Here is a 27,375-nt window from a genome sequence, read left to right on the forward strand (position 1 = left end):
AGGTCAGAATGTTGCGTCAAAATCATTTCTAGAACGGGGGGATCCTGGCTCACAAGTGTGCAAGAAGCACAGGGTTAATACAGATCCTCAGTGTTCTGGGCTATGGACATACACTAACATCCTTCATCTCCATGGATCCAAGCATGAAAGTCTATGGAGGAAAACACATGAAATAAAGTGCTATAGTCCTAAAGTGGATTTTATATAAATAATAACGATCTTCTTACACTATGCTTTGGGACCAGGACTCCCATTCCTGACCAATGCATACTTTACCAGACTAGGAAGATCAGCCCCTTTGCCTTGCCCTCTGGCCTCATCCCTGCCAACCACTGCTCAGGCCCAGCTTCTTCAGTGACAGCTGCTAAGCAGCATTCATTCTGGAAAGTCAGGTAACTGATGTTTGCAGGCCTGGGGCTTGCTCTTCATTATCATCTTAATGGGATTTGGAATAAGCCCGGGAGATGCACCTTTGGGTGTGTCTGTGAGAATCCTTACAGACAGGATGAACAGATGTAGGATCAACAGTGGGCAGCACCTTGCTTGGGCAGACTGGGGCAAAAGCAGGGTTGCCCGACCTTCCTCCCACCTGCCTTCCTGCATCTTCTTCTTCCTGAATAAACCTACCCTGAGCTCCTTCCACCATTCTCTTTTGACTTCAGATTCCTGCTTCTTTGACCTTCTAGAGACAACACTGGGGCTCTCCAGATAGTCTCTGCACTGTAGACTGTGCAGCTATTGAGTACAGAATACAGGCAACCAACGTTAGGCTGCCCAGCCTCTACCACATAAGCCAGTTCGGTAACACACACACACACACACACACACTATTGTCTTTGTTCCTCTAGAGGACCCTGCATCATACAATAGTCATATCCAAAGCTAGGTAAGTTCTCAATGACTGCCCAAGGTCTTTTCCACATTAGTAAATACAAAGAACATGATTTTATTTCCTTCTTTGGTAGTAGCTGTTTCAGTGAATCTGACATGCTAGCTGGTGACTTCTTTGGTTTGTGTGTTAGACTTTTCCAGACAAATACCCAAGAGAGAAATAGTTTAAAGGAGGAATATTTTATGTTGGTTCACGGCTTCAGGGCTCTCCACGGTCCCAGTTTTTGAGCAGAGCATCATGGCGGAGAGGCTCGCTGGAGGACAGCTGTTCAGCTCACTGCAGCTCAGAAGCAGAAAGAGAGAGAGAGAAGAGGAAACAGAATCTACCTTGTAAAGGCACGACCCCTGAAATCTGCTGCCTCCAGCCGGGCCCTAACTGCTCTCAGTCCGTTCAGCAAGCACCATCATACAGAATCCAGCTCCTTCTCAAAAGCAGCCTGAAATGCATGCAACATGCGAGCCTTAGGCAGAATACTTCAGGTCCAGCCACAGGACAATGTGTCGGGAGGTTGGTGTGGGAATTGTTTAAACCATTTGCTGCAGCTGAAGGCCAAGTGTGTGGGCAGACGCTGCTCGAAACAGAACACAGGAACATAGTTCCTGAGCCGTGCTCCTCAGCGCCTATGCTGACCTCTCGGCATACAGTTTATGGCGCTACTCCTAAGGCTGTGGGGCTTTCACTGGGTGGGGTGCGGCTGGTAGAACTGAGTCACGAGGTCAGGCCTTTGAGTCCACCTCTGGCTCCCATTTGCTCTTTCCACCTCCAGGGCAACCACTGTGTAAACAAGCCACCAACAGAGATGCCTGCCACCAAAGACTGAGCCACTTCACTGACAGACCAAGTACGTTTTGAAAGCTTTCCTCCCTTATTTCTGTCAGGCATGTTTATCACGGCAACATGTAATTATGAATAGGACAGGAAATGCAGTGAGGGTACATGGCATATTAGAATCTAGACACATAATTACCAATATAACAGGAAATATAGAAGGAGTACCTAGCCTATTGGAATCTAGATGCATGCCAAACACATTGACATTTCCCCAGCAAAAAAAAAATCTTAATCGAAGCCAATGTTTCTTTCACTCTGAGAAATGATCAATTGGATCAAGTATAAATAATTAACACAGCATGTAAACAGTTGTTACTTTTTATATAGGTACTCATTGCTCACAGAACATAGCATAAAAACATGATTTAAAAACTAAAGTCTGTCTGGACACTAAACACATTTTAAGAACTAAAATTATAAAGGATGTATTGATTTGTGTTCATCGGTGAATTTAAAAGCTCTCTGGACTTACCTGCACTAAACATCATTGCCCTTAACAAAGGTCCCATTTCCACCCTCGTTGGTATTCTAAATAAGCACCTACAAGTGGGGCAGGGGCAGGTGTCCTAGCTACTATAACAATGGTAACATAAGTAGGAGAGCAATTGTTTAGTTTAGAGCCCGGTGTATCTCACTTTGGTCTGAGGAAAGCAAAGTGTATCAGCACAAAGTGTATCAGCACTTAGCTAAGACGCGGTGCTTTAGGACAGGGTGGGGGCACGACTACTGACCAGAGAGAAGACACAGGACGAGTGCTGGCTTGGCACTCTGCTCTGTTCGTTCCCACGAGGCAAGCTCTGTTGCCACTCAATGTAGGCACAACTACTCACCAAACTGCAGCTCTTGTCAAGTCAGGAATAAAACTGCACGAACCCCTGCAGCTGGGACTTCCAGGGACAGAAGGATCAGAAGCAGACACTGGTGCTTGGATGCACTTTCTCATAACCAGACTCTGGAGCACAGATGCAGCGTTCTCATACTTAGACACTGGTGCATGTGCACCACTGTCTCGCAGAGGGTTTGCATGCAACCCTACCCCACCTAACCATGGCTCTTGGTTATAACCCTCTTTTCTATATATAGCACCCAAAGGAAGGTGATTTTTCCTTCCTTAGAGTAAGAGATAGGATTTCTAGTAAGTTACAATGAATATCACCTGGTAGTTCATAGAGTTTTGTAGAAAGAGAGAGGAGGGAAGGAAGGAAGGAAGGAAGGAAGGAAGGAAGGAAGGAAGGAAGGAAGGAAGGAAGGAAGGAAGGAAGGAAGGAAGGAAGGAAGGGGGCAGAGGTAAGAAAATGGGGACAGGAGAGTAAGAATGGAGAGGGAAAGGGACGGAAGGGAAGGGTGGGAACACAAAACAGCTGAAAAGAAGAGAGGAAGGGTGAACGGAAACAAAACGGGAAGTAAAGAAAGACGGCTTGGGGATTTGGTGACTCTGTTTGATGGGCTTAGGGTTTGTGAATGGATTACACCTTCTTCCTGTCCAAGATAACTGAAATAAGATGTTTACAATTCTGGACAATCTAAGTTTGAACTCATGAAGTGTCACGAGACCAGCAGCCCACTTCCCAGTAAGGCAGACACCACGCCTTATTTCTCCTCAATAGTGGAGCGTGCTGGGCTGCACACTGCACACTGACTCGAGGCTGACTGAAGTCTTAAGAACTTACTCACTGCCCTTGCCCCTCTCCACCACAAACCCCCACGGCAACTCTTCCCCCACCTCAGCAGGACCTGGGCATCCGGTCCCCAGCCTCCTCTGGTGGTTCCCAGGACACCTGAACAGGTATATAACGCCGAAATAGCTACTTCTCCTGATCCTTGCTTGTGAGGATGTGGAGAGGCTTCAGTGAGAAAGAGGTGCTGGGCCAGGGAACAGGCTCCAGACAGGAAGCTGTAGTGTCAGGAGCTGGGAGAGGTATTTAGACTGCTGTCAAGATCTACTGGGCCTGGCCTAAGAGAGAGAGAGGTTGGTGGGGAGGGGGAGAAGACAAAAGGGGTGTAAAGGGGTATTTCGGGTGACTTGCCTACCAGATGCCTGGTCCCCCTGGACCAGAAAGTGAGAGACCACCAGGAACCAAACAAAGAAGAAACAGCCAAGCAGCTAAAGGGGTTCCCGCGCCCCACCCAGCAGACCCTGAAGCCCACAAGGCTGGCATGATCCTCTTTTCCTCTTTGGACTGAGGTTTAAAGGGGGATTAATAAAGCCTTTAGAATGTCGGAACTGTGGTATCTTTTAGGGGAAACCAGCATCTCTGTGCAATGTGAACAGAACTTTGTTACTGTATAATTCAAGGTAAATGAACACAAGATTTTTTAAAATTTATTTTAAAGTCTAATGAGAAGAAATGACAAGCATCCTTGGCAGGTCCTGCTTCACTGGGGAGCCTGGAATGCAATCTGCAAATCAGCATTGGGAAAAATGAGGACTGACATTATCTAAGAGTCCCAATTCTGTGGCTTCAGAGCCCAAGCTGAACCTCCACCATCCTTTGTAGTGTCTCTTCTTTTGTACTAACACAATACAGAACATTTTCGAAAAGCCAGGAGGGTATCATTGCAGCACAGGCTGTAATTCCGGCACACTCTTATGAGAGGAGCCCAGGCCATCACCAAGTCGTTGTGTGACAACAGGACCTCATGACAAAGGAGCACCTGTCCCCACAAGTCTGTGACTCATGTAGCAACTCAAGTTGCCCTAGAAGTTTGATTGCAGGAGACTGGCACTAAGTTGGAAGTTGCCAGCACTCATCCTGAGTCATATTGCCCATCCTAAACAAGAGGCCTTCATCCATCATCCCTGTGAACAGCAACCATATTGGGCAGTGTCCTCTGGTAGGAGGCTATGAAGGTAATATCCCACAGAGACAGCTCTAACAAATATCATAGACGCTAAATGATCCCCAAAATACCTCAGAATATCTAGGAGAACGGGCAGCATGGACAACTGGATAGGAGGTGGAGAATCAGACATGTGCACCAAATCCCTCAGGCTATGTATTAATATATAAAGATGTTTCTAAATCCCTCTGTGCCAGTTATTGGTGACCACGATGGTCTGATGTATCCTACAGAAGTAAATTCCCCATGTGGCTGTAACAGCCCATTGAGTACCAACTTTTCCAAACAGATCACCATAACTCGTGTACATACCATAGTGAAAGGACTATGCAAGCTATAAAGAGAAGGGAACCTCCATTCTCTGGGGAAAACTGCTAATATATTGAAGAACTTGAGATATAATGTCATAGAATATGGTTCAGATAATAAAACAGTCACACAGAAGAGAGAAGGGGGGCTCAGAGGATGATGATTCTGTGAGAATGATCCAAAAAAGACAGTGAAGTCTTGATTCCAGCCTTAAGAGATAGACATTTGGAAACTTCAATGCATTCCAGTTGGAGAAGACCTCAAATCTTGCTATTTAAGAGGCACTGTTGTCTACTAAACCAATTTTAGTATTGTGCTGGGCACAGGGTTGTCTGGGATCACAGGTGACCATTTCCATGTGTTATCAGAGGCAAGATTTGGTGGCTAGGTGTGAGGTGGGGGAAGGGATGGAGCAGTTGTGGGGAAGGACAAATGGAAAGAGAAGCTCAGAGGCACAAGGACATAGGGATGCTTGAGGAGTGGCCAGGGTACCAGCTTTGGGTATCAGAGCACATTCACTGGCAAGGAGTCCAAGCATCAATGGCAGACCAGGCTCTATGGGGTCATTAGATTATAGTTAAGATGTTGCCTTTATATCTTCATGAGAATAAGCCACCAGGACTGCATCAAGGAGCTGATCTAGAGTGAGAGGAATTGAAGAGAAAGGCAAAGCAGGGAGCAAGAATGACCGAATTGGTGAGCTCTGACACTGTGACAAAATACCTGAGATAATCAACTTAATATACAAGAAGGTTTCTCTTGACCTGTGATTTCAGACTTTTCAGTCTTCAGGCCTTTGGCCTTGCTGCTTTGGACCACAGTATATTATCACAGTTACATGTGGCAAAGCTGGCTGCTGGGAAATAGAAGGAGACACGAAGGACTAGGACTGTTCAGAGGCAAGTCTCCAGAGACTCACCCTCCTTCCATTAGAACTATCTCCAAAAGGTTGTACGGCCTCCGATACAGCCACACACTGGGAGTTGAAATCTTTAAAACAAGCTTCAGGAGGAAATGTTGGACCCAAACCACAATAGTGACTTCTCGAGAACAACTCTTTCCAGTTGACCCCAAGTCTCTGCCAAGGATGGCTCTAACCTCTCACACTTTGACCCTGTTTCTCAATAGAACAATCTGTAGTCCACAATGGCCTCAGACCACACCCTGGTCAGCTCTGCTATGCAGTACAACTGGTTGACTGCACATTTAACAGTTTCCTCCTGGGCTCTGGTTGAAGTGCCTTGGAGTACTATAATAGAATCCATTTAATACGCACGTTCAGCCCTGTGTTTTGTTCCGAGGAACATCAGCCAAAGCATTCTGCCTGTGAAGTGCTTCTGTTCCCAGAGGCATGTCTGCTGAGTAGCCTCAGAAATCTTGAGCTAAGCCAGGACTCCTACCTGAGCTGATGCACAGAAGGGCAAATTGCACAGCCTCCTAAGAGCCACACAGAGAGAATGAAGAAAAGCACCTCCCTGACATTGTTTGGACACAAATAAAAAGTACATTGCTCCTGTAGCAGCCAGTATAGCTCAGTCCTCAACTGAAAAGAAAACAAGATCTTTGAAGAGAATGCCAATGGAGGTGATGGGTTGGTGAGCTAACTGGCTGTATAGATAGGGGGTACTTTTCTTCCGTTTTGTAAGTAACAAACAGGGCCTCACCCAGAAAGCAATTTGGTAAGGACCAGATGCCTGATGGTAGCTTAGAAAGAGCAGCATCCAATCCTGTCTTCCTCCATACCAGGAGAAGCTACCACCAGAACAGTGGAGGGTTCTTCTTTGGGATGGAGAAACATGAATACGTAGCTCAACAGTTTGTTCCTATACTGCATGCATTTCTCATGCTTTGAAATTGATTTATGCTAGCATATTTAATATTTTTAGTATGTTCACAGAGTGAAGAATATTTTCACCATTAACAGACCTCCTATATACACCATGTGTTGTACTATAATGTGCAGAAACCTATTCCACATGTTTGCATATGCACATTCTTTGGTGTTTATGCAATAATGAACTGGCCTAATGACTCTTTTTTTTCAGACAATATTCTGAACATTAAACAAGACAAGACTGTAGTATGAGGCTTCCCTGAGGGACTTTACTAGAAAGCTACCACATGAATGCCAGAACTCCTTATTGTGGAATGCAGTTGAGTGACTACTGCACACCGCTGCCCCCTTTGTCACGCTACCTAAAAATTAGATCTAGTTATTGAGACATGCAAATAAATGGAGACCTGTGCATGTGCCCTGTGAGGAGTGTGGGGGGTGGCCCTGTAACCCTGTAACCACCATGAGCTGTCACACGGATGGATCTGAGATGGAGATGAAGATGCTAGATGTGGCCTTCTGTTCCCCTTCACTGGATGGTCCTAGGTATCTGTCCTTCTCACCCCTCTTGCACAGCTGTGTCACAAGGTAAAGGATTTCAGCCCCGTGACTCAGCAATCCCCAGCGTTGCACTGAGATTTGTATTTCCTCTGCCTACCTCTTGTCCTCCCCAATTCCATGGCCACGGTTACTGATCGTCTCTGGGTGGCGTTGCTCTTGTCTCCCTTACAGCCTCAGATCTGTTGGTCTTTTCTTTCTTTTTCCATATTTGCTTCTCTACGCATCAACGAACACTCACTAATTAAAAAACTTAATCATAGGCAAACGTTTGCTGTCACCACTGCTCTGTGACTCTTCTATGTCAGAGCTGTATGCTCTACTGAAAGCTTGATTTATATTACAGAACAAAGCTGCCATGTAAAATTGTCTTTACATACATATATATGCATATATATTGATTACAATTTGCAGACACCAATAAGTAGGACTGACAGAGGCTGCAAACCATTCATTCACACACACACTCATACACACACACACACACACACACACACACACACACACACGCGCGCGCGCGCACTAATTTAAGCACACAGATATAATTGATGATGGCTACATGTATTAAAGAAGTCATAAGGTTGAGAAGTAAATGGGAAATGATTTCCTGAGGTCATCTCAATGGCTTTCTCACTTTCCAGAGTAGTAGGTCATGGACACATCAGACAGTTTAATACCAACTAAAAAATATATAACTTAATCTACAATCCTTGAATATATAAAGCATCATTTATGCCATTTTCCTTGTTACACAGTTATCAGCTTACTTTGTAGAAATAGAATTATTTTATTAAGTTCATAGGTAAATGTTTCCAACCCCTATTTAGAGGTATTGTCTTTAATATACATTTCCACGTATACTGAAGAAAAACAAAAATCAGAAACATGTCAGTCCAGGTGGTAGTGATGAATGGCTTTAAACCCAGCACTTGGGAAGCAGAGTCACTCAGATCTCTACATTCAAGGCCAGCCTAGTCTACAGAGTGAGGTTTAGGACAGCTAGGGATACACAATCTTAGGGGAGGGGAGGGGAGAGGAGGGGAGGGGGAGGGGAGGGGAGAGGAGGGGGGAGGGGAAGGGAGGGGGAGGGGAGGGGAGGGGGGGAGGGGAGGGGAGGGGGGAGGGAAGGGAAGGGAAGGGAAGAAAGAGAGGGAGAAACGGAGGGAGGGAGGGAAGGGAAGGAAGGAAGGAGGGAGGGAAGGAGGAAGGAAAGAAAGAAAAGAAGGAAAGAAAGAAGAAACCATGTTGAGTTGTGGCAAAGAAGCTACCCCTGAACTGCTACTTCCCACATTCCAAACTATTAGTGACATAATAAAGGCAGGCTCTTCTACCCAATCTAGCCCCAAAAGATAAATATCAAAGTCATGGGCTACATCACACTATACTACCAACTGGCAATACTACTCCTCGATACACGAAGCTACTTATACTGGTTTGAATGAGGACACCACAACCTCAGAGGCTTATCAGAAGCCTGGTCATATGATGTATGCAGTAGGCACACTATAAATGCAGCCCTCTTTCACTCACTTTAGAATAGCAGTGGGAATAGGTAATTGACTCAAGAAGGACTAGGTAAGGACTAGGCAGTAGTAAGCCCACTGCCTGCCACTTTGTTAGATATTGATATTTATTTTCTTTTTCAGGGGTCAATTGATCAAGAAAGATAAGGACAAATATACACAATCTGATAAAATTGGCTGATTTATTTTAGCAACTATACTGGGACCACCTGTAAGACAATGATGCAAAGCCATCCATAATTCCTAAGAAAATTATGTAAAATGGGTGTTGGTAGGCAGAGCACTGACCAACAAGTCAGCAGTGATTGTAAAAATCTCTCTCTCAAGAGACTTGAAAATAAGGCAGGAATTCAGACATGGCAGCTTGTACCTGTGGTGACATTTAAATGTCAGAAAGCTGACCTAGTGACCAGTGTCTGTGTGTGCATGTCCCTCAACAATCACACCACTAAACTCACCCATTCTTTCACTGGGAGCTTGCTGGGCACCTATGCAGTGAAGGCACTTGTTCTCAGTGCTGGAGAGCCAAGAATACCAAATTAACAAAATCCCCAGCAAAATGGAGGTCATGGTCTAGCAGTGGGGACACACACGAGTGAAGGGACAGATGTTTGTTTAAACATGACAGAAAGGAGGGTAGACTAGAGAAGGAGCTGAGTCAAAAGACATGACTCTGGAGGGGCTCTGTCACTTTACCATGTACACACTACTTATAGTGACTACTACTGTGGGTATGTTTGGGGGCACAATGTCTTTGAACTATACCATACAAGGAGGAATGACTACAGTGACTCTCCTTATGTACTATTCATGGCTTTAACATAAAGCTGTGTATACTATCTTATTAAGGGGAAAATAAGAAACCAGTCGTATGTGATGTGTACCATCCAGATGTGAAATTCAAGCTTAAAGAAGATGAAAACAATAGCAGGTATTACACAGAGCCTGGAGATCTCCGAGCTAGGTCATTCCGTTCACCCACCCTCCTCCTCCTCCTCTTAAATGAAGATACCAAGGCACGCTTTTCCATTTCTTTATGTTTTAAAATAATTTCCATCCTAAGAGGCAGGAGCAACAATAGTAAATTGTTTCTATAAAACAGAAATAAGAGACCAGGAAGAAAGCTCAGTGGGTAAGGTGATTTCAGTACAATCCTGAGGTTCTGAATTATGTTCTCCAGAACCTACAGGAAAGCCAAGTGTAGTCCTGTATGTCTCTCTCCAGAACCTCCCAGGAGACAAGCTGATCCTGGGATCCCACTGGTCAGCCAGTATAGACAATGGCAAGTGTCAGCTCGATAGGACACTCTATCTCAAAGTTATGGTGGATTCTAGAAGAGCAATAGAAGAAGACACCCAGTGTTGACCTTAGGCCTCCATACATGCAATTGCGCCCAAGCACATACATGAATTCCTCCCCCACATACACACACAGAAACAACCTCAGAGGCAGGTAACACGTTTCAGTAACAGCAGATGCAAAAAATATAACAAAATGGAGTGTCGGAACAAGAAGAGTATTTTTTTATTATTTTATTTAATATCTACATATATGATGTGTTTGAATCAAATCCACCCCAATTCCCTTCCTTTCACTTCCTCCTCTATCTCTCCAATACTCTATCACTCCAAATTTCATGTGATTTCTTAAAAAACAAAAGCATACCATCGAAGTCCACTTAGCATGGAATGTAAGGGTATGGTATAGGAGCATCTGCTGGAGCCTGGCAGCCTCTCCAAGACCACATCTCTGAGGAAAATGAACTCTATCTCCCCCAAGCAGCCATCACTTGCCAACAGCTGCCAAAGGGTCTCCTAATCCTTTCTTCCCTCAAAGAAGCAGCTTCCTAAGACCATAGGGCTTCATGAGCCCCTCCCCTTATCCATGCTGAGAGTTTGGTTGGCTTGATCTTGTATGAGTCATGTTCATGGGGCCTCAGCCACTGTGACCTCACTGAGTTGCTATGTCCAACAAATACCATTCTGCTAAGGAGACCTATCCTCTCCCTGTGCAGTGCTCTCTGAGCTTGGGTAGGAAGGGATGTGATATAGATGCTCCCTTTAGAGCCGAGCACCCCACAGTCTCCTATTCTCTGCACGTTGACTGGTTGTGGATCTCTGTGTTAATCACCATCTAAGCAGAACCCGTGACTGGTGCCACTAACTCGGGGAAAATGGTGACTGGCTAAGTCATTGGTCCTAGTATTATTATTTTTCTAAATGACATAGTAACAAACTGCCCCCTAAGTTTTTATCTTCATACTTGTACACTGGTACATCTCTCAAACCCCACCAAAGAAGTTTATTTTTGAAGTTGACGGAGTTAAAACAGAAACTCATATTTTACTACTGCTCTGGGCCACTGGCATGATAAAGGGGGTGGGGAGCAACTCTACACACTTGGGCACTGCCTGGGTGACTTGCAGAGACACACACACTGAGTTAGAGATGAGTTATCTTCACCATCAAGGGAAAGGGCTACATAATATCAAACAATAACAGAACTGCTTCATATAAACACAAAGCCACATACACATACAAGCATAGCCTCTATCTAAAGTTGTCATTGCAGATGACAGTTACTCAGAGGCTCAAATTCACATGCACACACACAGACACATGCACATGAACACACACTGTGGTTAACATAAATGCTTAAAGATAAAATATCTGTACACATTCACACATACACACAAACACACACACACACATACACTGAGGGGGACTGGGATGTGGTTTGTCCTTATATTTTTCAGTGCCTGAGAACTGCCTCTGATGACTATCATACAGGGTTGTTGATATGCGTCAGAGACGTGCAGGACCCCTAGGAAAACTGCAAAGCATCATGGGCCCATCAATCAAGTGATTTTCTGCTGAACACTGATATCCTGTGAGATGCTGAAGGGCCAGCAATGGGTCCCATCTTCCTCCCTCCCCTCAAAGCAGCAGCGGCTTTGAGCTTCCTAAGACCGATGAATGGAGCTAAGGTGTTTAGTGTTTCATATAAACAGGGCCATTTATGCAAACAACATCTTTTACTTTTGCATGTGATTTTAGTGCTCTCTAGAACATGATTTGGAAGGGAAATGGACTGTGCAAATGGGCAGTGGAAGTAACAACTCCACCCATGAAGGTGTCTCACTCCCAATGATCCTCAGATATCACATCCTACTCATCCTGTAACAGCCTCTCCTGTGTGACACAGACTGGTCAGTAGTGTATATACAGAGCTATTCTGTACAAATAACAATTGTAGCACTCATCAGGATAGTTGTGACAGTAACAGTGTTTGATGGCTACTGTGGATGGACCACCCCTGTGCTATCCACAGGTGATCCCATTGAATTCTCCAGCCGTCATCCACCAGACACACAAAGGACAGTGTCACTTCCCTTCATGGGAGACTCCACTTCCTTTTCTCACACATACCCAGCACCAAAGGTAATCTTTCTGTAAACCATTGTTGCTTCTGGCTCTGTACCCTGAGTCATCTTGATTCATTAGACCCTCAGAATCCTGACAGAGGAGCAGCCTCTGATAGACGGCAGCCTTGGCGGTCCCTGGCTGAATCAGCTTCAGACTGGCACCCAAACAATTCTGAAAGCTGGCTTTGCCTCCCAGACACTCCTGCCATACAAGCACGTGACTAGCTCTAACAGCCTGCACCACTGCCGCCGAGCTGCCACCATCTGGGTGTGGGTCATCAATCTGCCATGCTGGACACACCAATCTCTGTGTGTAGATCCCAGATCAGATCACATGCAGATGAGGCTTGCTTTGCTCCTGGTATAGTGTGGGTGTCTCAGGGATAAACACCAGCCAGACCTGAATAAACAGCTAGACGGACAGTCCCCAGCAGCACATGCTAGGCCATGAGTCTACCCTTCTTCCTACTGGTAACATACAGGAATAGAAAAAGAGCAGGAGCGCACTCTTCTTGAGATGAAATAGGCAGGACTGGGTTTATGGCCACCATCTCTCATTGTGTGTGCATGCATGTGGGTGTGGGTGTGGGTGTGCATGTGCATGCTATGCACATTTGGATGCCAGACACAAACCTCATGTATCATTTCTCAGAAGCCATCCATCTTGGTTTCTAAGCCTCAGGTCTTGCTCTGAGACCCGGGGCTCAGTGATTAAGAGAGACTGACAGGCCAGCAATCAGGAGGAATAGTCCTGTTTCTAACCCTCCCTCCCTTGCTAAGATTGCAAGTGCATCTTCCACACCCATTTTTTTTTTTTACATGAGTTCTAAGGATTAAACTCAGGTCCTCCTGCTTGTAAGGCCAGCCTTCTACCAACCGAGATATCACCCCAGACCTCTCACTGTATATTTTAATCACCAGAAAGATAAAAGTTTCCTTCATAATATGTCAGGTGGTGGCTGCCCTTTCAGGCTTCTTCCAAGTCTGTTCCAAGACCTCAAGGCCATCCCTGTGGACAGATGTCATGTACCCCATGTCTGAAGTGATGAGGCGTCTGACACTCCTCAAAAGACACATTCTATGAGACATGTTCCATAATGGGAGACTTTGATTGGTCACATATAACGGGTCCCACCTGTGGCCTACTGAAAAGATAAGCTCACACACAGAGAAGCAAAATGAAGGCATGACCGCCCCTCCCCCATGGGGTCAACACAGACTCCTCCTAAACAGTGGACCTTGTTAAAAAACAATGTGTGACAAAATACCTAACTATCTTACTCCAGTTAATGGCCCACAACTACGAGTAGTAAAGGCAGGGAAGCCGGAGAGCATGGACATTTGTTAATTGACTGTCATTTCAGAAGTCTCACCATACAGGCAGTCACCACTGTTTCAAAGAGGAAGCCAAGACTCAGAGAAGCCAGGCAGGTCTTGGGTTTTCATCCAGTTCTTCTGGCACATAGATCCCTGTGTCGCAATCTCCCAGCCAATCCCCTGTCACACAGCCTCCCAAACGCAGTACATCCGCCTCCCCAATAAGACTACATTTGTCGAATTATAAAGAACAATGAAGAATGCTGAGAATGAAGGTTGGGTGCCACGTGGCTTATCCCTCGCCACCAAATCTTACGCACTGGGAAAGAACAAAGGAAGGAAAGCAGCAACCATTAGCCACCCCACAGAAGCAAGGTGGCACACGCCTCTCTAAAATTAGAGAAGATATATCTGGTAAGAGAGTCCTGAAGTCTGACAGCTCCTTTCCCTTCTCACTCAACCTACGCATGCTCAGTCACCTAGCCATCTACCTCCTCTCTCCCTGCAGCTCACAGCTGCCCACCTACCTGCCTACTCTCTCCGAAACCACATCCCCCTCCACCGAGATGCGCAGGATTGCCAAAATTGTCGTTCTTAATGAGCCCCCGTGAGCCTGTGTGATAGGGGCGGCGTCTAGGTAGCTAGCCGAGCTAACATGGCTCACAAGATGGCTGTGCTGTTCTTTTTCCAGCGATGCCCTATGTGCCACAATCTGGGTGACAGAACCATGCAAATGTTTGCTCTCAGAGTCATGGAGGTAAGAGTACAAAAATATCAAGGTGTGGACACAGGCGAAGGTCTCCTGAAGAGGAAGCTTCTGTGCTTCTCGCTAAGCTTCTGCCAGCAGCCCATGGGCGTCATTATTCTGAGCTTGTAGCTGCATCAGTCCAGACTCTGCCTCTAGTGTCAAACAGTGTGTGTGTGTGTGTGTGTGTGTGTCCTTATAGGATTACTGTGTAGTCTCCTCGAGTATGATCCTATTCTAATGGACTATTATCTAGTATCACATAATTCCCAAATAAGGTCATGATTAAATAGTCCCTGCAACTAGAACATCAGTGTGCCTTGCAGAAGAAGTACACAGATGAACGCACTAAATGCTACACAGATGAATACACTAACTAGTAAGTCTACCTGACCAGTCCCGATGTCTGTATGAAGTTTTAAGTAGCTCTCTACCCTGGCAGGGCACAGTCTGAAGAGATGATCTGGCTACTTTATTCCAGGCACTGAGGACTCTCATGAGGCAGATTTGACCTGGGAGTCATGACTTTAAAAGGACAAAAGTAAAAATTATACAGTTCATTATTGTATCAGTTACTTTCTGCTCCTATGAGAAAAAAACAAAACAAAAATAAACAAAAATGAAAACAAAAACAAAACACCTGTCATGACCAAACTGAGAGAGGAAAGGATTTATTTAGGCTTACACTCCCAGAGGAAGAGTCTGTAGCAGCAATCGGGGCATAGCAGCTGGTGGCCAGAGCAGAAAGCTAAGAGGCCACACCACACACAGGGAGCAGAGAAAGTGAACTAGACATGGAGAGACTGTAAACTCTCACAGCCTGTCCTCAGTGACATACTTCCTCCAGCAAGCCTCTGTGCTGTTGCAGAACCTCCCCAAACAGCACCACCAACTGGAGACTGGGTATTCAAAAACACAAGCCTATATAAAACATTTCTCATTCCTACTGCAAGCATTATCCCCTGGTCCCTAAAGGCTCACAGACATAACATAGAGAAACATGCATTTAGTCTAACTTAAAAGTATGCATGGCCTTTAACAATCTCAATATTGTTTAAAGGTCCAAAGTCTCTTTTGAAACTAAAGGCAATCTCTTAATTTTAACTCTGCTGTTGTGCTGGCTAGTCTCATGTCAACTGAACACAAGCTAGAATTACCTGAAAAGAAGAAACCTCAATAGAGAAAATGCTTCTAAAAGATAGGGCTGTTCATAAACCTGTAGGGCATTTTCTTAATTAGTGATTGATGGTAGAGGGCCCAGCCCATAGTGAGTGGTGCCATCCCTGGGCTGGTGGTCCTGGGTTCTATAAGAAAGCACACTGAGCAAGCCATGGGGAGCAAGTCAGTAAGCAGCATCCCTCCACGGCCTCTGCATCAGCTCCTGCCTCCAGGTTCCTGATCTGTTTGGGTTCCTGTCCTGACTTCCTTCAGTGATGAACAGCAATGTGGAAGTCCAAGTCAAACAAGTCCTTTCCTCCCCAACTAGATTTTAGATCATGCTGTTACATCATAGAAACCCTAACTACAAATTACACACTTCCAACATACAAAAGCACAAAATACACACTTCCATTCCAAATAAGTAAATAAATGGAATGTAGGTGTCGTGAGTACCAAAGCAAGACCAAAACCCAGCATGGCAAACACCAAATCCTGCAGCTCCAATGTCAGTAGCAGGGGCTTCACTATCCAAGAACTTAAATAACTCGACATGCCCTCGACATGCATCTGCCTCTTGAGCTGGTTATACTCCGTGTGTGCAGTTCTTCTTGGCATAAGTCTGGCGTTTCCAGCATCTTGGGATTTCCACTGCCTCCCAGGCTTCACCCCCACAGCTTCATGCAATGGACTCTCACAGCTCCTTGCAGGGACCCCAGTCCTGCCATGTGCTGCCTGGCCTCAGTGGCTCCCTGGAGCTGCAGAGAAAGAATCCATGCCCCTCTCATCCTTGCATCTTTCATGCCTCAAAAGTGAGTGTTCCGTGGAAGACAGCACCAAGTTCAGCTGTAAACTTGGGAAGAACTCTTGCTCCTCTGCATTGTATTTAGAAGCTTTATATGTGGTTGCTTTCTAGAAATGGGAAACTCCTTAGGCCTTTTTCTTTGACAAATGGGAAGGTGAGATGGGTGGAGTCTCTCCTTGGGAGCACAATCTTATCTCAATGCTGAGTAGGAGGCTTTCCTTTAATGGTGTTAATCTCCTCAACAATTAGAACTTTTTCTACAACATATGACCTTGTTGCCCCCACTAGTGTCTTTTCCTCTAAGATCTGCACACTGTACATTGATTTCTGATGCACTTGCTGTGTTTTTCATTGTAGACCACATAAGACTAATAGATAATGCCATGCTAAAAACTGAATCTGATGCTCTGCTAAAATTTCTTCCAACAAAGAAACTGGCCCGTTACTTTTCTTTTAACCTCATGCAAGTTCTTACAACTTGGGTAGAAGACAAGTAGGTTCTTTCCTAAAGTATCATGTGAATGGCCTTCAGTGCAGTTATTCATAAAATCCTTGTTTCCCTCTGAAACCTCTGAGCCAGGCCTCTACAATTCACACTCCAGGCTTCTACTAGGACAGACTATAGAGCTCTGCTGACAATCTTTGAGTCCAAAGTTCCAAATTCTTCCACATTCCTCACAAACAAACAAACAAACAAAAACAGTGTCAAGTTCTTGATAGCAACAGCCCCATTTCTCCTGGTATCAACTTCTGTGTTAGTTACATTTTTGTTGCTGTAATAAGATAGCACAGACAACAGCAACTTAAGGTAGAGTTTATTCTGCCTTATGCTTCCAGGTGGTTAGAGAGACACAACAGTAAGGAAAGCAACAGCAGCAGGATGAAGCCCACATTGCAACCCTCCTCACAGAAGCAGAGAGGGGACTGGAAGGACAGCGAGGCTGTAAACTCTCAACGTCTGACCCAAGTGGTGCACTTCCTCCAAGAAAAACTACACCACCAACACCTCCCCTAAACAGTGCCACCACCTGGAGACTTAAGTGTCCAAGCATAGAAGACTATGGGGACTTCAAATTGCAGCACCCATTCACAACTGAGAAGCCCTAATGCGAAACCCAATAAATAATACCCAAGATGTACAAACACTATTACAAAAAAAAATAGTGAAATCATGTGCAAAGTTCCCTCAGTTCAGGAACCTAAACCAGTCCATCTGGAGTCCATTTCCTCCCCACCCACACTGCCTATGTGTGCTCACCCAAGCCCTCATGTCCAAGGCTGGTGCTTAAGTCTACAGATGGCTGGCTATACACAAGTCTCTTTCAAATATACAATTAAATGTGCACTCGTGTGTTCTCTGTAGATTGCTACTAGGACAGAGCTAAAATATTCAGGGGACAGACACAGGGATGAGTATCTTTGCATACCATCACCCCAATGATAGAATACCTTCTATTAACCATTCTCACTGAACAATGAAGTCATCAAGTCGTAACAGTTGTCTAGCTTGCATTCCCAGCATTTCTGCAGTTCCCTAGTGCTGGTTGCTCAGACCACACACAAGAGAATAGATGAATGCAGAGAGGTAGATCAGAATAAATTCACATGGCATGGCAAGATGGCTGACTTGGCATAAAGGCTCACAAACCTGAGTGTGCTCCAAAAGCCACATGGTGGAAGTTAAGATAAGACTGACTGAAGTTATATTAAGACTGACTCCCACCAGCTGCTGTCTGTCCTCGTGCCAGCATGCTGTGCTGCACAGCCTCGCCAAAATTAATTAATGTAATTTTAAAATGTTTAATATCACCAAACTAGAGTAGAATTTTGTTTACTTCAGGTTTTTCTTCCAACAACCACACTGGGAAACCGAGAGGCTTCCACTCCAGTGTCATTGTATCTCCATCCCTTTTTCTTCCTTAAGCCATGAAGAAAAGAAGAAATTAAGAAAGACAGACCGAGAAGATTACTGATTTGGGAAATCTGACTACTTAGGACTAAATTTAATCCCATTAAAATGTTGGCACAGATGTTCTATAGTACTAGATGTTGCCACCAGATGTTACCAGGAAATTTGATTATTGTACATAGAAAAACTAATTGTTAGCAAAATATAAAAGCTTAAATAGATGTCAGATGCAAGTTAGGTGAGTCCTGTAGAGATATAGTTTGGGTGTGCCTCTAAAAGCCTCCTTAGATAAGAATGCTTAAGAATGGAACGTTTCTGCCCATTTTAAGGCAAGTTGCTTGGGAGAAGTCTTGTGGTCTTTGCTCTATGACCTGAGGTAAAGTCAGCTGAGAGGCTGTGAGCTACCCCACCATAAAGGCGAAATGGTTAGCCCCTGCTGACTTGTCTTAGAGACCCCTCACCTCCACCATGGTAAGACAGTTCAGCTTGTCAAGGGTGTGGGGGAGGAGCCTAGGGACTTCTTTTACAACAATTGGACTTTTGATAACTCACTCTCTCTCTCTCTCTCTCTCTCTCTCTCTCTCTCTCTCTCTCTCTCTCTCCCTCCCTCCCTCCCTCCCTCTCTCCCTCCCTCTCAGTTTGGAAGAGCCTTATGGAAGAAGCTTCGGGCAAGAGACAGGAATTTTTCTCTTTGGGTTTGCAGGAACAGCAGAGAAGCAGCTGTCAGGACACAGGTAAAACAATATTCCAGGGAAGAGAGTAGGGTTTCTCTTGAGGAGCTCCAAAAAAGAGCTAGAGTAGCTCAGTAGAATGACACAGATAGAGCTTTCTAAAGAGTTGTAGAATCAAGCTTGTAAATAGATACTCTGTGTATAGTTAAAAAAATAAAATCACCATTGTTGAACTAGCAATTTTTTTTACTTCAGTTTATGACTCCAGTGACTATATTGGTATAAATATTTAGTTAAATTTAAACAGTGAAATATTACAACCAGAATTCCATGAAAAATGAAAGGTTTTCACATCAGGTTATTCAGAACTGAGGCTCTGGTGCAAACTGTGCCCTGACAGTACTCAGTGGGCTGCAGTCCCCAGCTCCCACGCCGTACTCTCCAACATCAGCTAGAAGCCAACAGCAGGCTCTGCCCTTGCACTAACCAAACCATCACGGGCAGTCTCGAATTTCTGATTCTCCTGCACCCCATCTACAAGGTGCTGAGATGACATGCCTGCACCACCACCATGCCTGGAGTTAAGATTTGCTACGCTGGGGGATCAGATAAGAGCTGTGTGCATACCAGGCAAACATCACACCAACTGACCTACATCCACATTCCCAGCTTTGATTTTAAATAAAAGCTCCGATGTCTATGTAAATTAGGGTGATGTCACAGTTTCCTTGATACAGCTCTCATTCACCCTCTGGGTACAGTATCACTAATACCCACAGCTATATTCACCTTGAAGTTGGCTGTGGTTGAGACAACACAGCATGTGGTCACGCTTTGTGAGTTCGCTGACCTTTACAGCACAGCTCCCTGTTTCGGTTGAGAATCACAGAGACATACCCAAGCCCATCTGTCCTTCCCCCTCCTTCCTTTGGTGGGCTCACACACCATGACTGTTGTCTTGCTCTGAAGAGCGTTCTCCTGCCTCTGAGTAAGTTCTTCTGTTGCAGAAGACATTGCTAGGAGATGGCTGGGCCAGCAGAAGCTGAGCTGAGCAGACCTTACTCCTTCCACCATCTCTTTGGATGTTTTCCTCCCCCACCCTCCCACCCCACACCACCCCTCCCCCCCACCCCCCACCTCAACCCCACCTCCCCCACCACCACCACCCTAACCCCCACCCCCACCCCACCCCAACCCCACCCCAACCCCCATCCCCCTCCCCCCCCACCTCCCTCCCCCCCCACCAAAAAAAACCCTCACTCTGCTGTACTTGATAAAACACCAGCTGGCGGTACCTGGTGACAATAATGTCAACAGGGCTTCATTCTTCAAAGGTAGCACATGGAAAGAAGCATAAATCTAATGCATGCCTTTTCACGGATATTTTATTCACTTCTAAGTTGCAAGTATAGCATCTTCCTTTTCTGAACTCTTGCCAGAAATAGGCACCCGTCACCTTTCCCCAGCATCCTTGAGAGACAGCCATCTACACCACACCTAAACACATCCTTTGACCCACTTCTCCTGGTACCTAAGCACCTTGCTAGACAATGCTGTGCTACAGCAGCTTTTAGTTAGGTTGTATACTACCTACATCAGAGCATTTGATATGCCTCTTAAAATCACTTGTTTAAAAGTTCATCTCTATACACAGCTGAGTCAACCCTTGGAGCAGGGAGGGAAACTGCAAGCAAAATTGCTCACCTGTGACCCAGGGGACCCTTGTGACCACTGGAGGGGCATGACCATTGTTAGAATCCCTGGGTCTAGATCTAGAGTCTGACTCAATCTTCACTATGTGTGGAACTTTCCTTCAAAGCAGTTCTTCAAATAATAGGTCTTCCTCTACACATTCCCTCTTTCAGAGTGTTGGAATTGTGCTACTGATTTTTCCTTTACCACCAAGTTCCATACTCTAAACCAACGTGGTCACTCTCCTCTGGATCTTGTATTTCTTTTCAATGTCTCTCCCAAAACATGGCATTCAAAATGGCCCATGCACCACAGTATGAAGGGGGTGGAGAGGCGGAAGTTACTGCATGCCTTTAGCATGGACTGCCAGTGACAGGATGACTGCTCATTTACACTCCTGCCAAGTCATCATCAGGAGACAAACCATCTTAGCCTAAACCAGCCAGCACTAGAGCTCATCATTTTATAGCCTTCGCTAATTAAAGAGACTCACGGGGCAGACTGCCTCCTTGGGGCTGTTTTCATCGGGGTGGCTTCGCTTACATGTCTCATGTATAGATTGGCAATGTATTCCTTTCACGTCTGGTCTGTTCCTGTCCTGTCTCTGATTTTAATTTCTGCCTATGCCTTGCATCAAATTCTCACACAACACTTCTCCACTTCACAGTGATTCTAAGACACAGAGTTTTTAATGCTCTGCCCTGGATCTTATGCTGACATCGTTACTCATTCTGTGTTTGTCCTGGCATGGAGGTGATGGTAGCCAAACAACGTTGGATAGAATGCTCAGAGTGGAAATGTTTAGGATGGAGCTGGGTCTGATGGCACATCTGTAACCGACACTAGGGCAGTCGAGGCAGAAGGATCTCAGCACCAGCTATACAAAGGTCAGCCTGCCCTACCTAGGGATGCTGAGAAGATGAAGTGCCTGTATTAATTCATGTATTTACCAAGAGAAGTAACAAGCAGCTGTCCTAAAATGAGTGCCCAGAATAGGACCAGGGGGAGTAATTTGGAGAGGGGCAGGACTAGGTAATGAGCCACTCCACCCGTTGACAGAAGGATCTATATAGTACATGTACACAGGCAAAGCCAACTTCATTTCTTCCATTTCATATCTGATTCCCACGACCAATGTTGACACAATTATCTAACACCTTAATGTTAATTCATTATTTATAGCATTTTAGTCCAAACAGCTGAGCTTCTCACAGATTTGGTTAATTTAATCAAACCCCATGCAATTATAATTTAATTAAAACTACATATGCATAAAGTTGAAATGCTGATATTTAAATCAATTGAATTCACAACAAGATTAGAAGAAATGCAAACGATTAATTACAGATCCAAATTAGAGACAAAATTAAAAGCAATTTAATCCTACTCTCTTTTTCTGTCTAGAAGCTAGTCGCTGCCCAGAGGTCAGGAAACCTCAATGTCACACATTGGAAATATGTGACAGGGTGGAAATACGGAAGATTTGAAGCCAAACTTCCTGACTTCGAATCTACAGACTGTTCATCTGGGCCATTCCAGGACCTTTTGTTGTTCCCAATATCCATTAAATGAGGACCTCTCACCAAAAACAACAATGTTTCTCTAAACAATTATGTATGGGTGTGGTGATCAAAGTGAGGGGAAAGGTGTTGATTGTGAGAGATGGTTGTCTTAGCAGGCTCAGGGCCTTACTCCTCCACAAGCTCAGAGGGAAGTTCAGCTTCTTCCTCGTTAACAGAAACCCATTTGTTTATTGTCCCAATGGCTTACATTTTGCTCAAACCATTTCTATGTATAATAATAAAAATAAAAATCACTGTAAAGTACGATGGAAGGTATGATATCATTTCCTTAAATAGAATGGAAGTCTTCTCTTTGTTTTTTCTATTCTAAGTTGCTTGTCACTCTACTTTTTTTTTCTATATTCTTTGTTTACATTCCAAATGCTTTCCCCTTTCCTGGTTCCCCTATCCCCATAAGTCCTATAAGCCCTCTTCCCTCTGCCCGTTCCCCAATCAACCCCCTCCCACTTCTCTGTCCTGGTAATCCCCTACAATGCTGCATCATGACTTTACAGGACCAGGGTCCTCTCTTTCTTTCTTCTTGGGAATCATTTGATATGTGAATTGTGTCTTGGGTATTCAGAGCTTCTGAGCTAATATCCACTTATCAGTGACTGCATTCCATGTGTGTTCTTTTGTGAATGGGTTACCTCACTTAGGATGATATTTTTCATTTCCAACCATTTGCCTAAGAATTTCATGAATTCATTGTTTTTAATTGCTGAGTGGTATTCCATTGTATAAATATACCACATTTTCTGCATCCATTCCTCCACTGAGGGACATCTGGGTTCTTTCCAGCTTCTGGCTATATAAATAAGGCTGCTGTGAACATAGTGGAGCATGTGTCCTTATTGCATGCTGGGGAATCCTCTGGGTACAAGCCCAGGAGTGGTCTTTAAACTTTTCCACAAAATATAAACAGATGGAACACTACCCAACTTGTTCTATGAAGCCACAAATACGATGATACCAAAACCACACAAAGATCCAAAAAGAAAAAGATCTTCAGACCAATTTCCCTTATGAATATCGATGCAAAAATATTCAATAAAATTCTTGCCAACCGAATCCAAGAACACATCAAAACTATCATTCAACATGATCAAGTAGGCTTCATCCCAGGGAATCAGAAATGGTTCAATATACGAAAATCCATCAGTGCAATCCACTACATAAACAAACCCAAAGAAAAATACACATGGTCATTTCATTAGATGCTGAAAAAGCATTTGACAAAAATTCAGCATCCTTTCATGCTAAAAGTCTTGGAAAGAACAGGAATTCAAGGCCCATACCTAAACATAGTAAAAGCAATATACAGCAAACCGGTAGCCAACATCAAACTAAATGGAGAGAAACTTAAAGCAATCCCACTAAAATCAGGGACTAGACAAGGCTGCCCCCTCTCTCCATATCTTTTCAATATAGTACTTGAAGTTCTAGCTAGAGCAATTAGACAACATAAGGAGGTAAAAGAGAAACAAATTGGAAAGGAGGAAGTCAAACTGTCACTCTACTTTTAAATTAAAATTTTAAACATAGGCAATAATTAAGCCTGCTTTCTCAGCATTAAACATTCAGTCTCTCATTCAGTCTTAGGGTCACTGTTCAGTCTTCATGGTTTCTTTTCTCTTTTCAGCACTGGGGACTAGTCCTAAGTCCTTAGGCATGCTAGGCAGGTATTCTACTACTGAGCTACATCTTCTGCCCTCGAATTTTTTAGGATAGGGTCCTACTACAATGCAATTTAAGAAAAAAAACTTTTTATTGGTTCTTTGTGGATTTCACATCATGCACCCCATTTCCACTCATTCTCCCTCTCCTAGTAACTGCCCTCCATCCTTATAACCTCCCTGTAACTTAAAAAAAAACCAACAACAAAAACCTTATTGTAGAAGCTGTAGAAGTGTGTCACAGCGAGTCACAGAGTAGCCTTTGTCCATATTTCTTTGCTTTCAAATGTTCATCGCAATGTCCCGTTGGTATGTATGGTACAAGGCTTTGAACTTTTTCTACTTTATCAATACTGGAACCTCACTGGGACTCCCCTCGGATATCCTGTGGTTGTTCTGTGTCATGGAGGTCCTATAAGTTAGGATCTATAGAACCAGCCCCTTCATGAACTCCAGCAGTTGATTCTGGCGCGGGCCAATTCAAAACCCTAGATCTGGGCCTAAGAGCTGGTCAGCCTGCCTACTCAACTACTCTCAGGCCCTCCTGCCCCCAGGGCTAGCTCACCAGAACCCCTGCAACCAGAGCCAGCTCTACCCTGCCGTGCAGATGATGTGCAGGGCCCACTCTCCTGAGTACTGCAGCAGATGAGGCGCAGGACCAGATCTCCTGCTTTCATGACCAACAGGGCTAGTTCTCCTGTCCACCACCAGTGGTGAGAGCAAAAGGAAGTAGAAGGAATTGCTCCCTAGATGATGTCACTAGATACAGCCACTGCACAGCAGACAAGAGACAGGGCGGGGCCAGTTCTCCCATGGTCACACCCTCTGGCCATCTCAGCCATGCTCCAGCATCCAGGGTCAGCTACACTGCTCTCCAGAAAAACTGAGAAGAGAATACATCAAGAAGGGATTGTCTAGATCAGGCAGGCCTGTAGGGATGTCTGTGGGAAATAGAGGTGGGAAGACCCAGTCCACTGTGGGTGGCTCCATCCCCTAAGCAGACCATCCGAAACAGTATAACTGTAGAGAAGGGGCTAAGTGAGCATGCATGTGTTCACTCTCTCTGCTCTTGATTGTGGGTATGAATATATGCTTGAGTTCCTGCCATGACTCCCCTGCAATGGTGGACTACCACTTGAAATTGTACACTTAATAAATCTTTGCCCCTTACAGCATATTCTGTCACAGTAACAGAAATAGGGAACTAGGAGACTGTGTGACCCAGGCTGCTCTTAAATTTGTCATCTTATATCTTTCTCCTCAGTTTCATGATTTTAGGAACGTGCTACCAACCCTAGCTCTTAAAGAGAAGTTTAAGCCCTAAATAGGGACACAAAGTGAGTTTTAGAAAATGAAAGTCACTCCTACTCCCCTGGTTGTTGATTTATCAAATCTTTTCTGGAATTGTGCTCTCCAGGTCTCAGTGTGGAAAGAGGCTAACCTCATCCACACCCCATTCGATTGTTTCCACCCTCACTACCCATACCTCCATCCCATGGCCACCGTCCTTCAGAGAGATCACTCCCTCCATCTTCACACAGGCCTCCTGCCACACCACACACCACCATCTGTGACATCCCCTCATCTACATGCACCCTCTCTCTGACTCCCAATAGACACAACACCCCCCACCCCACAACCACTATGGTGGTAAAAATCAAATACACTAACATGGAGCCTACCCAATGAGACCCTGAAGTCTTTAAAGTTGACAACCTGGAGCCATGGGAACTTGGTACACAATCTGTAACCTTAGAAGCAAGTGACAAGTTCTATGCCATGAGGATGGAGCCTTTCCAAGTGCATCCTGGGATACTTGGGCGCACTGCTCCTCTCATCTGTATCACTCACAGACATAGAGGCTGTTTTCCTGGAAAGACTAAGTGGGCATCGTGGGACATACTCACTGCAAATCGGACTTGGCAGTTCTCCTCCCCCAGGTAGCAGAGGTCGCCCGAGACGTTGGTCTCCAGCCATAGGTGCTCCCCGTTCACAGCATTCTCCTGTAAGGAAAAGACCCGCCCACTTCAGTTTTCTCTTCAGCAGCAAGGGAGGAGGTTCAACTCTGGATTTTCTTATGCATGATACTTAGTGATTCTAAGGAGTTTAAACAGTCTTCACAGGATCTTCAAAGACTCTGATGGAGTTGACCCTATGGAAACTTTAGGAAGGGGAATGGCGTTTGGGAGCTTCAATTTATATCCAAGACAGCTATGAGCTCTGTAAAGACCTTATTCACGAACGCATCACCTTGAAACATCTTCAACAAATGAGGAAAAGACAACAACTCTGAGTGGCTCCATGTAAAGTCTTGTTTATCCAGACCCCACCCCGATAATGTGATTTAACGGGAGACCAAAATTAGATGAAAATTTGCCTCTGCTGAGTGACTTAGCTAAGAAGGAAGATGATAGTACTAAAATACTTCAGGTAAGTCTGCCTGACAATGCATTTATATTTAGCTTGCCTCTCTGGAGCTCGAAGCACAGTACATTTCTACTAATCCAAACAGATTGCTAATTCGGTAAGGCCTTCCACCCAATTAATTCTAAATTTTACAAACAGGGTAATTTGTCTGCTTCCTAAAATTACACACTTCTGGTGGTGCGTAGAGCTGCTGTGGAGGTACAGCACAGTGAGCAACAAGCCCGTTTTATCCATGAGGTGCAGTGTCCGGTGGAGGAGAGGACAGTCTTTTGGTTTACAAACACAGCAAATAGAATTCCATGATTTTTTCTTCTCATATGCTCCTTTAGAGAATATGAATTTATTTTCTAATTCTGTATTGTGTTTATCTGCAGAAAAGATAGGATATTGGGGAAAACACTGTGTTCACCATAAAAGAAAACGAAACTAAGCCTACTGTGTTTACAGGAAAAGCCCCCTGTTGTTTCATCTTATACTGTATCAGAAATCAACAACTAGCAGTTTTCTTTCGAGGGAGGATACTGTGGGATGAACTATACCCCTGTCCCGAATTCATATGCTAAAATCTAAACCACAGAGTAATGGTATTAGAGCAGGGCCTTTGGGAAGTAATCAGGTCATGAAGGTGTAAACTTCATCATGGGATCCATGTCCTTATTGGAAGGAACCCAAGGCAGGAGTCCCTCTCTTCACGTGCACGCACCAAGGAAAAGCCACCTGAGTCACAGCATGAACACAGCCACCTTCCAGACAGGAAGGGGGCCCTCGCCAGGAGCTCAGTGTGCCAGCCCCTTGTCCCTGTACCTCCTCGGCAGGAAAATGATGGCAACTCAATGTCTGTGGCCTAAGCCCCCAGTCTGTGGTATTTTGTGATAATACCTGAGCAGAGAACAGAGGGTGACTTCATTAAAGAGCTTTACAGATCCACCGAATAAGTTAGAAATCCATCTTAGGACAACCCTCCCCAGAAGCATCCACACAACGGCCCACAATGGTCATTGCATTGGATGCTGAAAAAGCATTTGACAAAATTCAGCATCCTTTCATGCTTAAAGTCTTGGAAAGAAAAGGAATTCAAGGCCCATACATAAACATAGTAAAAGCAATATACAGCAAACCGGTAGCTAGCATCAAACTAAATGGAGAGAAACTTGAAGCAATCCCACTAAAATCAGGGACTAGACAGGGCACCCCCTCTCTC

The 27,375-nt window shown here is 44.8% G+C and overlaps 1 protein-coding gene across 3 annotated transcripts in view; it reads right to left on the bottom strand.

Annotated features, from left to right (window-relative positions):
* The window catches only part of Dgki (diacylglycerol kinase iota), a 453,557-nt gene that overhangs the window by 256,163 nt on the left and 170,019 nt on the right, over positions 1-27,375 (bottom strand). For all 3 annotated transcript variants that reach the window (XM_052173449.1, XM_052173448.1, XM_052173450.1), the window contains exon 3: positions 25,655-25,750. In XM_052173449.1, coding sequence (XP_052029409.1) covers positions 25,655-25,750 — 96 coding nt within the window. The remainder of the gene's footprint in view (positions 1-25,654; positions 25,751-27,375) is intronic.

Source organism: Apodemus sylvaticus, chromosome 2 (genome assembly GCF_947179515.1).
Source record: "Apodemus sylvaticus chromosome 2, mApoSyl1.1, whole genome shotgun sequence".
In the NCBI taxonomy this organism is placed as follows: Eukaryota; Metazoa; Chordata; class Mammalia; order Rodentia; family Muridae; genus Apodemus; species Apodemus sylvaticus.